The 13805-nt window shown below is 41.0% G+C and overlaps 1 protein-coding gene across 1 annotated transcript in view; it reads left to right on the forward strand.

Moving 5' to 3' along the window:
- PHF8 (PHD finger protein 8) overlaps positions 1 to 13805 on the forward strand; it is a 50722-nt gene that overhangs the window by 19640 nt on the left and 17277 nt on the right. Inside the window, exons 10-15 of the mRNA XM_073600231.1 lie at positions 3588 to 3694; positions 4392 to 4483; positions 5209 to 5298; positions 5379 to 5621; positions 9428 to 9540; positions 11432 to 11622. Of these exons, the coding sequence (XP_073456332.1) occupies positions 3588 to 3694; positions 4392 to 4483; positions 5209 to 5298; positions 5379 to 5621; positions 9428 to 9540; positions 11432 to 11622 (836 nt within the window). The remainder of the gene's footprint in view (positions 1 to 3587; positions 3695 to 4391; positions 4484 to 5208; positions 5299 to 5378; positions 5622 to 9427; positions 9541 to 11431; positions 11623 to 13805) is intronic.

Here is a 13805-nt window from a genome sequence, read left to right on the forward strand (position 1 = left end):
AGTGGCTCCTCCTCTGACCCTCAGTGGCTCCTCCTCTGACCCTCAGTGGCTCCTCCTCTGACCCTCAGTGGCTCCTCCTCTGACCCTCAGTGGCTCCTCCTCTGACCCTCAGTGGCTCCTCCTCTGACCCTCAGTGGCTCCTCCTCTGACCCTCAGTGGCTCCTCCTCTGACCCGCTGTTGACTCACCGACAGTCCCATTTACTTTATAGGGCGGCTGGCGATGCGGCGGCAGCAGGTGAGTGGATGCCGGTTAACAGGCACTGCCATGATGAATTTGAAATGACTGGTGCTCTTTAAATTTAAGGACTTATTCTTGCTGGTAGTTAGAATCTTTAATATTTGCAAACAAAATGAAGGTTTCCTATTTAGAATAAGCTGTAAGGTTAATAAAACAGCGATTTCAGAACCAATTCAATCATACAGTTTGTAGTGTACATAGATTTGCAAAACAATGGGATAAAGGAATATTTCTGAACTTGGTTTTATCTCATGGTTACTGTAAAATTGTGTGAATGCATCAATGCAGTCCATGTTATCTCAGCTTGCAGAGCTTGGATTTCATGAATGAGTTTACTAAAAGTGTAAATATTGCAGAATATACAGCCTCATGCTACATAACTAAGCTCCAGTTCATGCTGAATATACTAAATTATTAATGTATCTTAAAAAGAAAACTATCTTTATATTTTTACTCCCAAAACTTTTTATTAAAGTGGAGGGCCACCCAAAAAAATTTGCATGAAAAATCCTAAAAAAACTAAAAAAAAATATTTGAAAAAAAAAAAAAAATTTTAACTTGCCTAAACCCTTGTTGCTAGGCAGTCTTCCTAATCTGCCTCTTCCTATTCTGCGGCGTGTTCTGCTCCTCGGTGAGCGGCCCCGTTGCCATCTGGGAACTGTGTGTGTTCCCAGAAAACCACGGGACCATTCACAGAGCGCCGCGTGCGCAGTAGGAAACTGGCAGTGAAGCCACAAGGCTCCACTGCCTGTTTCCCTTACTTAGGATGGCGGTGCAGAGAGCCGAGGGACGGGTTGGCCTCGGGCGGCCGACATCGCGGGCACCCAGGACAGGTAAGTACTTATGTAAAGTCAGCAGCTACAGTGTTTGTAGCTGCTGACTTTTAATTTTTTTTTTTTTCACGGCCGGAATCCCGCTTTAAAATAAATTTTGATAAAAATCAACAAAATCTGATTTAAATCAAAAGAATCCGATTTTTTTTTTTTTTTAATCGATTTATATCCACCCTGCTGATTCCTATATATCCATATAATCTGGAACAGCACAATGGTTAAGTGGTTAGCACTTCCACCTAGTAGAACTAAGATTGTCAGTTCGAATCCCAACCATGGCACTATCCATTGGGGTTTGCCTGTTCTCTGTGCCTGCTTGGGTTTCCTTCGGTTACTCTGGTTTCCTCCCACATTCCAAAGACATGCTAGTAGATTCATTGGCTCCTATCTAAATTGGCCCTAGTATATGTGTATGTATGAATGTAAGTTGAAGACCTTAGATTGTAAGCTCCTTGAGGGCAGGGGCTGATGTCAGTGTACAATATATATGTAAAGCGCTGCGTAAATTGTCGGTGCTTTATTAGTACCTGTAATAACTAAATTAACCAAACGGCTCAATCAATCTGCATTTAATACTGTTGCTTCGTCATCGCTGGAATAGGACATGTGGTGAAATCTGCCAGGAATGCAGACAATGTTAAGTTGAACCTTGGAATAAAGGACATCAATGCCAATAGAGCTGCATTCGTCTCATGTATGTTTACTTCAGAATATGCACTGTACATACAGAGGATCACATCTTTCAAGGGAATGTGATACAGATTACAGGGCAGTACAGCTTTTTATAGAGAATGATTATACAGTAGTCTATGGCGGGCACAAGCCCAAAGTTACACATCACAAAGTTCGCTTTTTACTAAGTATTCCAACATAACTTTTGGTCAGCTTGACCTTACTGATTTATAGGTGACAGTTTGACAAAAAGGAAGACTGATTTATATCAAGGGATTTAATTACTAATATACAATTTTTTAGTAATTGGTTCTAAAGCCTAAACCTTTTTATAAAAAAAAAATTGCATTCCCTGCATTAAGGTAAAAAACATTTAGGTAGCAGTATTGTTTACTTACCCACACTCGATCCAACGCTGTGGCTCTCTTCTCTCCTTGCTCTCACTGACTTTGCTGAGGCAGGTAGTCAAATTCTGCAACAAGAGAGCGTGGGGCTTGGCTGCGCTGTCTCTGGATGCAGGCAGCACGGCTCAGGATCAAGCCTGCGTGAGGGCCCCCATAGCAAGGAGATTGCTTTGGGGACACTCAGAGGGAAGGAGAAGCCAGGAGCGTCAGTTGGGAACCCAGGAAGAAGAGGGGAGGAGCCAATTCTATTTCACAGAGCATGTAAGTATAAACCAGTTTTATTAAAAAAACACAAAAATTACAATCATTTTAAAGGGCAGGATAGAATTTGTCAGCTTTTTATCATTGTCTGTCTGCCCACTGAGGATTTTTGCAAAATGACTGCCTGCTCAACCAAGCTTTAGACCGCTATAATAGATGTTCCAACCCTTCCCTGTTATTTGCTAAGAAATGTTGGTGGAGTTCACTTTTCACTTTCAGAGAAAGAAAGCAGAAAAACTCTGCCACTATTTAGAGGTCTCTCTACGCTGCACTTTGCAGCCAGCTAAGTTTGAGTAGCCCTGACTAGCTGAGTAGCAGCTGACTAGCCCTGCTGAAAGCTGTTCAACTTCCCTCAGCATAGCACTGTGTCCTCAGAAAGTAATTGCTTTTCAAAAACTCTTCCAATGGCTCCCTGCAACTGGGTTTGAAAAGACATGTAAAATGTTGTTGCTAAAGCTGGAGTTAGCCTTCAATAAAACCTGATAATGGTAGCCTTGTAGATCAGCAATGCTGGTCAAACACCTGAAGTGAAATAACCTACCAGTCAGCAACAGAGGATTTTCTTCCTCTTAAAGTGAACATTTTTTTTTTTCTTTTAAAAAGCACTTCCATGTAAACTTGAAATCTTCTGCAACTCCTTTTTAAAGTGGTTCTAAAGCCTTTGTGTATTTTACCTAAACGCGTTCCCTGCACTGACTATTTTCCTCCCTAAAAACTTACCTGAGCCTGTCAGTGATCCAGCACTGTTCCCGGCTGCAGTCTTCTCTCCCCTCTCTTCCTACAGGGACTTTGGCATCAGCGGGAGTCATTGGCTCCTGCTGCTGTTAATCAAATCCTGTGAGCAGAGAGTGGGGGGCAGAGCCAAATCACACTGTGTGCGTCTATAGATGCACACAAGGCAGCTCAGGAGCGAGCCTGCAGGTGTGCCCCCATAGCAAGGTGCTAGCACACTGAGAAGAGGAGGAGCCTGGAGCATAAGCAGGGGACCCCAGAAGAGGAGGATGGAGAATGCTCTGTACAAAACCATTGCACAGAGCAGGTAAGTATAACATGTTTATATTAAGAGAAAAACATTTGCGCATTTGGAGTCTTTTTAACAACTCTTTTTGCTCGTGTCCATCTGTTTTACCAGAGCAGGGATTTGTAATTTTCATATTTTCATATTTTGTTCTTTACAGAGCATATGAGATTGAAAAGCGGCTGAGTACTGCTGATCTCTTCAAGTTTCCAAATTTTGAGTCCATCTGTTGGTATGTGGGAAAACACTTACTGGACACATTTCGTGGTGAGTCTGCTACCTGCTGTTACTACTACTACTACTGACTTTGCTTCCCTTTTAAGTGTTTAAATACAGACCAATGTATCCAGAGATGCTACTTGATGCCAGAGTATTTGATTGCTCTTCTAAATGACACACAAGGATATGACTGAAGATTAAGGCCTCTTTCACACCTGTCTTCAGTTTGTGTTGGGGTGGAGGAGATTTTTTTTTTTTTTTTTACTTCTGTCAGCCATTGATAGATCTTGCCAACCTTCTTTAACTGGGGAGTCGTTTCCTGCCATGCAGCTCAGTGTCTGTCAGTGAGGAGTTTCTTCTCTTGTTCCCCCCAGTCAATTTTTCTTCTACCTCACACTTTGAGTATTGGAGTGTCAGTTGATGACCTGCCTCCATTACCCTAGATCAGGGATCCTCAAACTACGGCCCTCCAGCTGTTGCGGAACTACACATCCCATGAGGCATTGTAAAACTCTGACATTCACAGACATGACTAGGCATGATGAGAATTGTAGTTCCTGAACAACTGGAGGGCATTAGTTTGAAGACCCCTGCCCTAGATTGTCACGTTCGAGGTCACGCACAGAAAAGATCATTTAATAAAGGCAGCATTTCAGTCATTCTTCATTCTGACTTCTGAGAGACATATTTTTCTTGTTATAACTTTGTCTGGGTTTCATTCTGTGTTCACTATTTATGTATTCAGGTCTGCGAGAGAACAGGAGGCATCCAGCTACTTACCTGCTGCATGGAGCCAAAGCACTTAATACAGCCTTTAGGTCCTGGACCAAGAAAGAGGTGAGCTATTTAAGTTGTGTCGCTGATATATTATGTGGGAGGAAGAGCAATGCCCCCCCAGTATTTTGTCTGATAAAATATAACCTTTTTAACCATGTAAGGTCAGCTAACGTCAGTGTCAAGTCCACTGCCCACCAGCTGTTCATTTTAGTGTATGTGTGTTTTGTGTGCAATTTTGAAGTGGTAGAGATGCAATTGCAGCGTACACAAAGCTTTCCTCGCTAATTCTTTGTTCATGCCTTTGATACTATTTGTAAAAATACAGTGTAGTGCTAAAAGGTAATATCACAGTAATGAACTGCAGCTACCAGGCTGATCCTATTTCGCTTAAATTTGCAAGGCACCCTCTAATTTTATTTTGTTTCAGTGAAGATATCAGGATGTGGTTACAGTGTTGAGATAGGGGGCTTTCTCAGTAGCAGTTGAGGATACATTTACTGTTTTGAAAATTTCTCTGCAATATGATTACTGTGATGTATAGTATATCACCAAGAGCAAATGTATCACAGCCATTGCTTTATACAGTGCTCTAACAAGACATGACATTTTTGTGTTTTAAATTGAGTTTTGTAGATCCCACCTGCAATCCTTTTGTTGTAACCCTTTAGTATTATGCTGTTCTGGCACTTAGCTTCTCCTTACCTATACTTTTTTTTTTTTTTTTTTCATGCTGTGTTTAACTCTGGTTTCCCAGCATATTTTATTATCTGCTTCTTGGTTTTCAGGCATTAATGGATCACGAGGAGGAAATCCCAGAGACCATTGTTACTTCTCAGCTCATTAAAGATCTTGATCGGGAAATCCGGCTAATGGAGGTAAGTTGGCCTTTTACATAGGTTTCATATAGTGTACGTATTCAGTACATGTTGCTTGAGATTCTGTGCTTTTCTATCAGGATATATTTCATCAAAACATTGAGAAGACTGGCAACCTCTTGGGTATGACAAGAAGCCCCATGACCAGCACTTCCTCCCCCGTGAAAATGTCTCTACTGCCCAAGGGTCCTAAGAAAAAGGGGGTCAAGAACAAAGATTTTGTGAAAAAAGGTGGTAGATGGGTCAGTGATGGGCTGGACGATGACTCGGAGCTTGTCGATATTCCAAATCAGAGGAAGGTCTTTGTTCACAAGAAAGAAATGGTGCGATTTACATCCGATTGCTATGTGATCCTTAGCAAATAATACTGTGTTTGTGGTGGTTTTTTTTTTTTTTTTTTTTTTTCCCAACTTGACATAGTTGAAAGAGCATATAGGGGCCCTAAGTAAAATCATGCAGTGAACTGCTTGTGCAAGCCAAGGAAGAATAACGTGTGTAAAACATGGAGAGCCTACTGATTCTCTAAAAGTCAGTTTTATTTAAAGGAGAACCTCTGTTCTACCATACCACAGAAATACTCCTTTAACCGATTGCCGCCCACGTAATGTCATATGATATCTGAATGATGGGTGCAGCTACAGGCATCATTCAGATATCATCTTTTAGAGCCAGTGATAATGCCCTGTACACACGGTCGGACTTTCCGACGGAAAATGTGCGATCGGAGCTTGTTGGAAATTCCGACCGTGTGTAGGCTCCATCGAACAGTTTCCATCGGAATTTCCAACACACAAAGTTTGAGAGCAGGCTGCAAAATTTTCCGACATCAAAATTGAATTGCGTAAATTCCGATTGCGTGTAGACAATTCCGACACACAACGTGCCACGCATGCTCGGAATCAAGCCGAAGAGCAGCACTGGCTATTGAAATTCATTTTTTCTCGGCTCGTCGTACGTGTTGTACGTCACCATGTTCTTGACGTTCGGAATTTCTGACCAACTTTGTGCGACCGTGTGTATGCAAGACAAGTTTGAGGCAACATCCGTCGGAAAAAATCTGATGGATTTTTTTGTTGGAATGTCCGATCGTGTGTACAGGGCATAAGAGTCTCTATGATCATTTGGAGGCCGGGCGTGATAATATGGGAAAAATGCCGCCGCCTTGGCTGGGAAACCAGGATTATTTTTTATTTTTTTTTATTTCAGGCTTCCCAGCCTAGAAGTGAGATCTGGGGACTTATTGACCCCAGATTTCACTGTAAAGAGGACCTGTCATGCCATATTCCTATTACAAGGGATGTTTAAATTCCTTGTAATAGGAATAAAAGTGATAAAAAGTAAAAAAAAAAGTGTAAAAATAGAAAAATAAAAGTAAAATTAACAATAAAAAAAAATATTTTTTTGAAGTGCCCCTGTGCTCTGTGGAGAAGTGAATTAAGGCCTCATGTACACTACTGCTGGTAAACGGATGTTTAGGAGCAGTTGGGCATTTTTTTTCTAAACATTGAGTTTGTTATCATTATCTTATCAGTACATGTACACAGGGTCGTTTCTAGGCAGTTGAGTTTAGAGGCCTTTTTTGGAAAGCAAAAATATGTTCAAACGCTGAGTTTAGAGGCATTTCAAGAGCCAAACGCTTCTAAACGTGATAACTCTCGTTTAGCCGCGTTTCGTTTACAGGCGTTTTTCATTTTTGGCTATTAAAAAAAATTTGCAAACGTGGCAAAATGGACCTTTTAAGCATGGGTTATTATCTGTCAAGTTAAATCGTTCAGGAGAGGTCGTGCCCACGTATGTAAATGGCATTCAAACCACAGATGTGGGTTATCGCCACAAACGGTGGTGCAAGAGCATTAATTCTAGCACTAGACCTTCTCTGTAACTCAAAACATGTAACCTGTAAAAAATTTTTTAAAGCGTTGCTTATGGAGATTTTTAAGTACCGAAGTTTGGCGCCATTCCACATGCGCGTGCAATTTTGAAGTGACATGTTGGGTATCTATTTACTCGGCGTAACATCTTTCACATACAAAAATATTGGGCTAATGTTGTTGTGTGGTTTTTTTTTTTTTTTTGCATGAAACTTTAAAAAAAAAAAAAAAAAGCGTTTGAAAAATTGCTGCGCAAATACCGTGAGATATAGTTGCAGCGACCGCCATCTTATTCTCCAGGGTCTCTACTAAAAAAAACATAATGTTTGGGGGTTGTAATTTTCCAGCAAAAAAATTATGATTTTTACATGTAGGAGAGAACTTTCAGAATTGGCCTGGGTAGCAAGTGGTTAAAGCTTCCCCCTTCAGTGTCGCCCACATAGTAAAATACCTTTTAGCCCTGTCTTCCGCTGCACTGCCTTTGCACAGAAAAGCAACAGCTGGATTGTGCACAGTGGCTTCTTTTTATTTATTCATTTTAGGGTTAAAAGAGCCCTGCTAATGGTCGAAAAGCGCTGCTTTATCGCTAAAGCACAGGCAGCCCCTGTGTGAAAGGGCTCTAACTGGAAGCACTCTTTATTTACTAATGCAATGCTTAACCACCTCAATACAGGGCACTTTCACCCCCTTCCTGCCCAAGCCATTTTTCAGTTTTCAGCGCTGTCGCATTTTGAATGACAATTGCGCGGTCATGTTACACTGCAACCTAATGAAATTTTTATCATTTTTTCCCCACAAATAGAGCTTTCTTTTGGTGTTATTTGATCACCTCTGCGGTTTTTATTTATTGCGCTATAAACAAAAGAAGAGGGACAATTTTGAAAAAACACAATATTTTTTACTTTTTGCTATAATAAATATCCAATTTTTTTTTTTTTTTTTTAACAAATTTTTTCCTCAGTTTAGGCCATTATGTATTCTTCTACATATTTTTGGTAAAAAAAAATTGCGATAAGCGTATATTGATTGGTTTGCGCAAAAGTTATAGCGTCTACAAAATAGGGGATAGATTTATAGCATTTTAATTATTTATTTATTTTTTACTAGTAATGGCGGCGATCTGCAATTTTTATTGTGACTGCGATATTGCGGCGGACACATCGGACACTTTTGACACATTTATGGGACCATTCACATTTATACAGCGATCAATGCTATAAAATTGCATTGATTACTGTGTAAATGTGACTGGCAGGGAAGGGGTTAACACTAGGGGGTGCTCGAGGGGTTAATGTATGACCTAAGGAGGTGATTCTAACTGTGGGGGGAGGGGACTGACTGGGGAGGTGACCGATCGGTGTCCCTATGTACAAGGGACACGCCATCGGTCTCCTCTCCTCTCCTCTCTGACAGGACGTGGATCTGTGTTTACATGCACAGATCCACGCTCCTGCTCTGTTACCCGGCAATCGCGGGTGCCCGGCGGACATCGCGGCCGCCGGGCATGCGCACCGGGTCCCGAGCGACGCAGCAGGCATGCGCGCACACCGCCGGCGGCGCGCGCGAGCCCCCTAGTGGCTCGGGAGGGCGAGGACGTCATATGACGTCCTCCCAGAACAACAGAAGCCTCGTCCCGCCATCATATGACGTGGCTTAGTGGTTAAAGTGTAAATCTGGGTTATCACTAATTCTAAAACTGCTCCCAGCCACCATTTTACCACAAATACTAACCTGTAGAAGAAAGATCCATTTACTTTCCTATTTGCATGGCGCTTCCATCTAGTCATGTAATCTCCCTTGTGTCAGCCAGCGCCGACTACGGAGGAGAGGAGATGGCGCTCGTCAATGGCTGGAATGCCTGAGTGGTAATGTCACCCTTAGGTTTACTATGGGCCATCCGTTGACGACGCTTCCTCTTCTCCCTTAAAGCCACTCTTGGCTGACACAGGGAAACCGGTCATGTGACCGGACAGGAGCGCCCTGCAAATAAGCGAGTATATGCATCTTCTACAGGTTACTTAGTATAGATGCTAGAAAGGGGGCAGTTTTAAGATGGCCCAGAAGAACACTTTCATGAATTTGTACTAGTAGCCCTATAACCTGCCTGTATCTAATGGTATTCTGTGATCTAGTTGCTAACAAATCCTCTCCTAACTGTTTTATGGGCTGACTAACCTTAAAAAAAGAGTAATAATAAAAATGCGTGTGGCCCAATCAACATTTTTTTCCCTACCTTATTTGGTCTTTTTTTAATCCAGGTGGATGACGATATTTTAGATGAAATTGATGAGAAGCCTGATGGCAGTCTACTGGATTCAGAATTGGCAGAGAGTAAACTGCAGTTAGTTTTGGCCAATGGTACAAATCTAAGGTGAGTGTTCTTTTTATTTTTTTGTTTTGTCTGTGTGGATGATTCTTTCGACTTTAAAAAAGTAAAAAAAAAAAAAAAATTCATGTTCAGTGATTCAAAGCATAGAGCTTACAGGAAGTCCCCGAGTTACCAGCACAATAGGGACTGTAGGTTTGTTCGTAAGTCGAAGTTGTTCGTAAGTTACAACACTGCATTTGTAAGTGTAACTTCCAGTCACAACACTGCATTCGTAATTGTAACGTCCGCCTGTGCTTGGATGTGGGATGTTCCGGGAGCTTGTTATGTTATCTGGGGCTCTTCTGGCAATGTAGTACTGCAGTGTGGGATGTGTCCGGAGGTGCTCGGAGGTATCTAGGACCAGCGTGGAGCATAAGTGGCTGGCATTTGAGGCCGTTTGTAAGTAGGAGTCGTTCGTAACTCAGGTGTTCGTAACTGGGGGACTGCCTGTATTTATATCTATAGAGAAGATGAAGGTTGTTGGAAGCGTCAGCCTTTATCTGAGATCAGCTATACTGAGAGAGATTAGTGGTTAAGGGCGTTGCTGCCAAAGTTACGTAACATTTTGAGTTTTATTGGCTGCACTTCACAAAACCTATACAGTTATACCCTGCTAAACTGAGGGTAGTTGACAATGCAGAATCAATTTGTCAATCTGAAACTTAAAGTGGTGTTCCGGCCGAAGTTATACTTTTAAGCCCTCATGCACACAGGCTGTTAAAAAAACGTTATGAAAACGCCAGTATCTTTGCAGTGATTTTTTTAAACTTTTTTCAGCGTTTTTGCAATAGCGTTTTTGAGCGTTTTTCCGCGTTAGCGTTTTTGAGCGTTTTTTTTTTTTTTTCAATGGATCAAAAACGCTAAAAAACGTTGGTAAATGACGTTTTTGAGCGTTTTTCAGCGTTTTTCAGCGTTAGAGCATTTTTACAGCTGAAAAACGTCTTTCAGAACCCACTGGTCCTGGGTTTTTTTTACAGCTTAAAAACGCCTATGCCACTTGCAGCTCAAAAACGCCTAGGTGGACATGAAGCCATAGACTAACATAGACAGGCCTTTTTAAGCTGCAAAAAAAGCTCAAAAAAGCAGCTGTAAAAACGTCCGTGTGCATGAGGACTTAAATAAAAATACCCCTATAATACACAAGCTTAATGTATTCTAGTAAAGTTAGTCTGTAAACTAAGGTCTGTTTTGTTAGTTTATAGCAGTAGTTTGTTATTTTATAAACTTACAGCAGGCCGTGGCCATCTTAAAGTGGTTCTAAAGGCAGAATTTTTTAATTTTTTTTTATCCTAATGCATTCTATGCATTAAGATAAAAAATAAAATAAAAAAACCCCTTCTGTGTGCAGCAGCCCTCCCTAATACTTATCTGAGCTTCATCTCCATCCAGTACGATGTTGATGTTGCACGGGAGCTTCGGATGTCCGGGACTCTCTCCTGATTTGCTGAGACACAGCAGCAGGCAATGGTCAATGAGCCAATGAGGGGAGAGAGGGGTCGGGGCTGAGTCGCGGTTCCGTGTCTGAATGGACACAGAGCCGCTGATTCGGCTCGAGTGCCCCCATTACAATCTGCTTGCTGTGGGGGCACTTAGCAGGAGGAAGGGACCCGAGAAGAGGAGGATCTGGGCTGCTCTGTGTAAAACCACCGCACATAGCAGGTAAGTTTGACATGTTTGTTTTTTTTAAAACAAGGCTATCACTTTGAAAAGAAAATGTATACAAAATATATATCTTTTTTAAAATGGAAGCATCATACATTTTACAATATGGTAGGCCTGGCACATTTATCTAATGGCAGAATAGTATATGTTGGAATGTCATTTAATGTTTTGTTAGTACTTGGAACATTACCTTTTTTCTGATTTGATTTTTATTTTTTATTTTTTTATGCAGTGGGAAGAAGGTTTATGTAGGAGCTGGAGGTAGGCTCCAGGCCTTTGCCAAAAAAAATGTAAAAAGTGAACCAGTGGATCCCGATCTGTCATCTAGTGACCCTTTTCTGATGGACTCAGAGGACGACTTGCAGATTGATGAGACGCCACGAAAGGAGCGAAAGCTTATCCCCCCGAAAAGAAAGCTGCATAGTACGAACTAGTGAAATACTTTTTTCTAGATGAGGCATATATAGCATCCATATGACACTTTTCATGTATATTAAAGTATAACTAAAGGCAAAACTTTTTTTGTTTTAAAAAGATTGGACAGTGATTAGAACACTTGTTTTTATTGTCTATATCCATAGGGAGATTGTGCTTCTTTGTCCTTTTTTACCATTATCATTGAAAGTAAAAGAAAATCCAGAATTTTGGTTTGTCCCCAGAAAAGTAATAGAGGGGAAGTTTATTCCAATGGCGACACTAGTTTGGAGGGCCTGGGGGTCCCCAAGGGATTCCCTTTGCAGGCATTTCTTCCCACTTCCTGTTTGGCTATGGGACAGGAAGTATAGGGAAATCTCTGCAATCGAACACAGATGATGAAAAAAAAAAAAAATCTGACAGGGCTTACAACTCTCCCTTACTCTTTTGAAAATGGGGGGGGGGGGGGGAGTTTTGCTTATAGTTCTACTTTAATACTAAACTATAATCGAGTACCTCCTAAATACTTGGTCAGAGCTAAGTGTCACTACCATGTGCGTTCTTCATGTATTTCTAAGGCAGATAATTTCAGTGAGCATGAGTTTTGTCATGGCATTGCATAGAACTGTGTACTTGTATTGCTGTACCATGTCCTTTGTGTGAAATCCCTGGTGTTCCTGCCAGTCCCCCTCTGCTTTCCTTTTAAACCTAACCACACGGAGCAGGAGACCACACCGTGGTCAGTTCTCTAGCTATGCTGGGAACTCTACCTACTCTCCTCCAATGATTAGACTTGATCTGATACCTCTCCTTCCCCCAGCTTATGCAGCTGAAAATAGAATGTGATCGCTTATAAAAAAGGGAAAAAAAAAAAATTATATATATAATTTTATATTTTGAAAATGCCAGCTGTCTCCTTATCATGCTTGCCAAGTGGCTTCAATAATCACTGACATGCATACAGATGAGAAAAAAAAAAAAAAAAAAAAAAAGCTTTAAAAAAGGGATTGTAGACAATCACCTTGTAAAACAAACCATTTAGTTTAAAAAAAAAGAAACGATAGGCAAAACATGTGTATAGATATATAAAAACAAAAAAATATATATATATATATATATATATATATATATATATATATATATATATATATATATATAATTTTTTTTTTTTTTTTTTTTTTTGTTTTTATATATCTATACACATGTTTTGCCTATCGTTTCTTTTTTTTTAAACTAAATGGTTTGTTTTACAAGGTGATTGTCTACAATCCCTTTTTTTAAAGCTTTTTTTTTTTTTTTTTCTCATCTGTATGCATGTCAGTGATTATTGAAGCCACTTGGCAAGCATGATAAGGAGACAGCTGGCATTTTCAGAAAAAGTGGCCACCTTATTTCTCTCAGTACTGCTTTCCTTAACTGAAGCTTCTCTCCCAGACTCCACAATAACTTTCTGACAGTCCAAGTCATTCAGGGTAGAGTATACCTTACCCCAGGTTTGGTATTCAGACAGGTTGTAGAAAAGCCCTCCCTCCTTAGATTATGCTCATCAACCATAGACTTTCCTTAGACCCTGTCATGGGGAAAAAATGTAAACTGTAGGACAGTAGATCTATAGTACTTCAAGTGATGTGACACCACCGAGCTTCCTTGGTTCACCTTTGGCACATGTTACATCCTTATTTACAGTGTAAATGTAACATTTCCCAACTGGTGCCCCGCTCACCCGAACCCCCCCCCCCCTTTCCCCTTCCACTGTGACAGCGCACATTTTAAAAATTGCATTGCTGTGTTGGGTTCCGCAGGAATCTATGAATGAAGAAACTACCAGTCCTGTCTTCACTGCGTCAATTGGCTTGTGGTTCTCAATGGACTGCGAGAGCGCTGATGAGCTGATTTTTGTCCAGTCATTTCCCCTTCTGCTTTGGAACTGAAAGCCTGCACAGAGGTGCAAGCATAAGGGAGCGTGTGCAGGAGCCTGACATTTCACCTGTGATCTGCTGATTGCAGGTGCATGCTATGTAGGCTCCTGTGGAAAAGAATAATGTCCTTTTTTTTTTTTTTTTTTTTTTTTTTCCCACCAAAAGGTGGCCTTTAACAGTAATGTATCCTATACAGACTATCCTTACTCTTTGCAGAGCTAAAGCCACTGCTATGATCTTCAGTATCTGACATTTCCTGCTGATTAGGAATGC

This window comes from Aquarana catesbeiana, linkage group LG09 (assembly GCF_042186555.1).
Source record: "Aquarana catesbeiana isolate 2022-GZ linkage group LG09, ASM4218655v1, whole genome shotgun sequence".
NCBI classification, from domain to species: domain Eukaryota; kingdom Metazoa; phylum Chordata; class Amphibia; order Anura; family Ranidae; genus Aquarana; species Aquarana catesbeiana.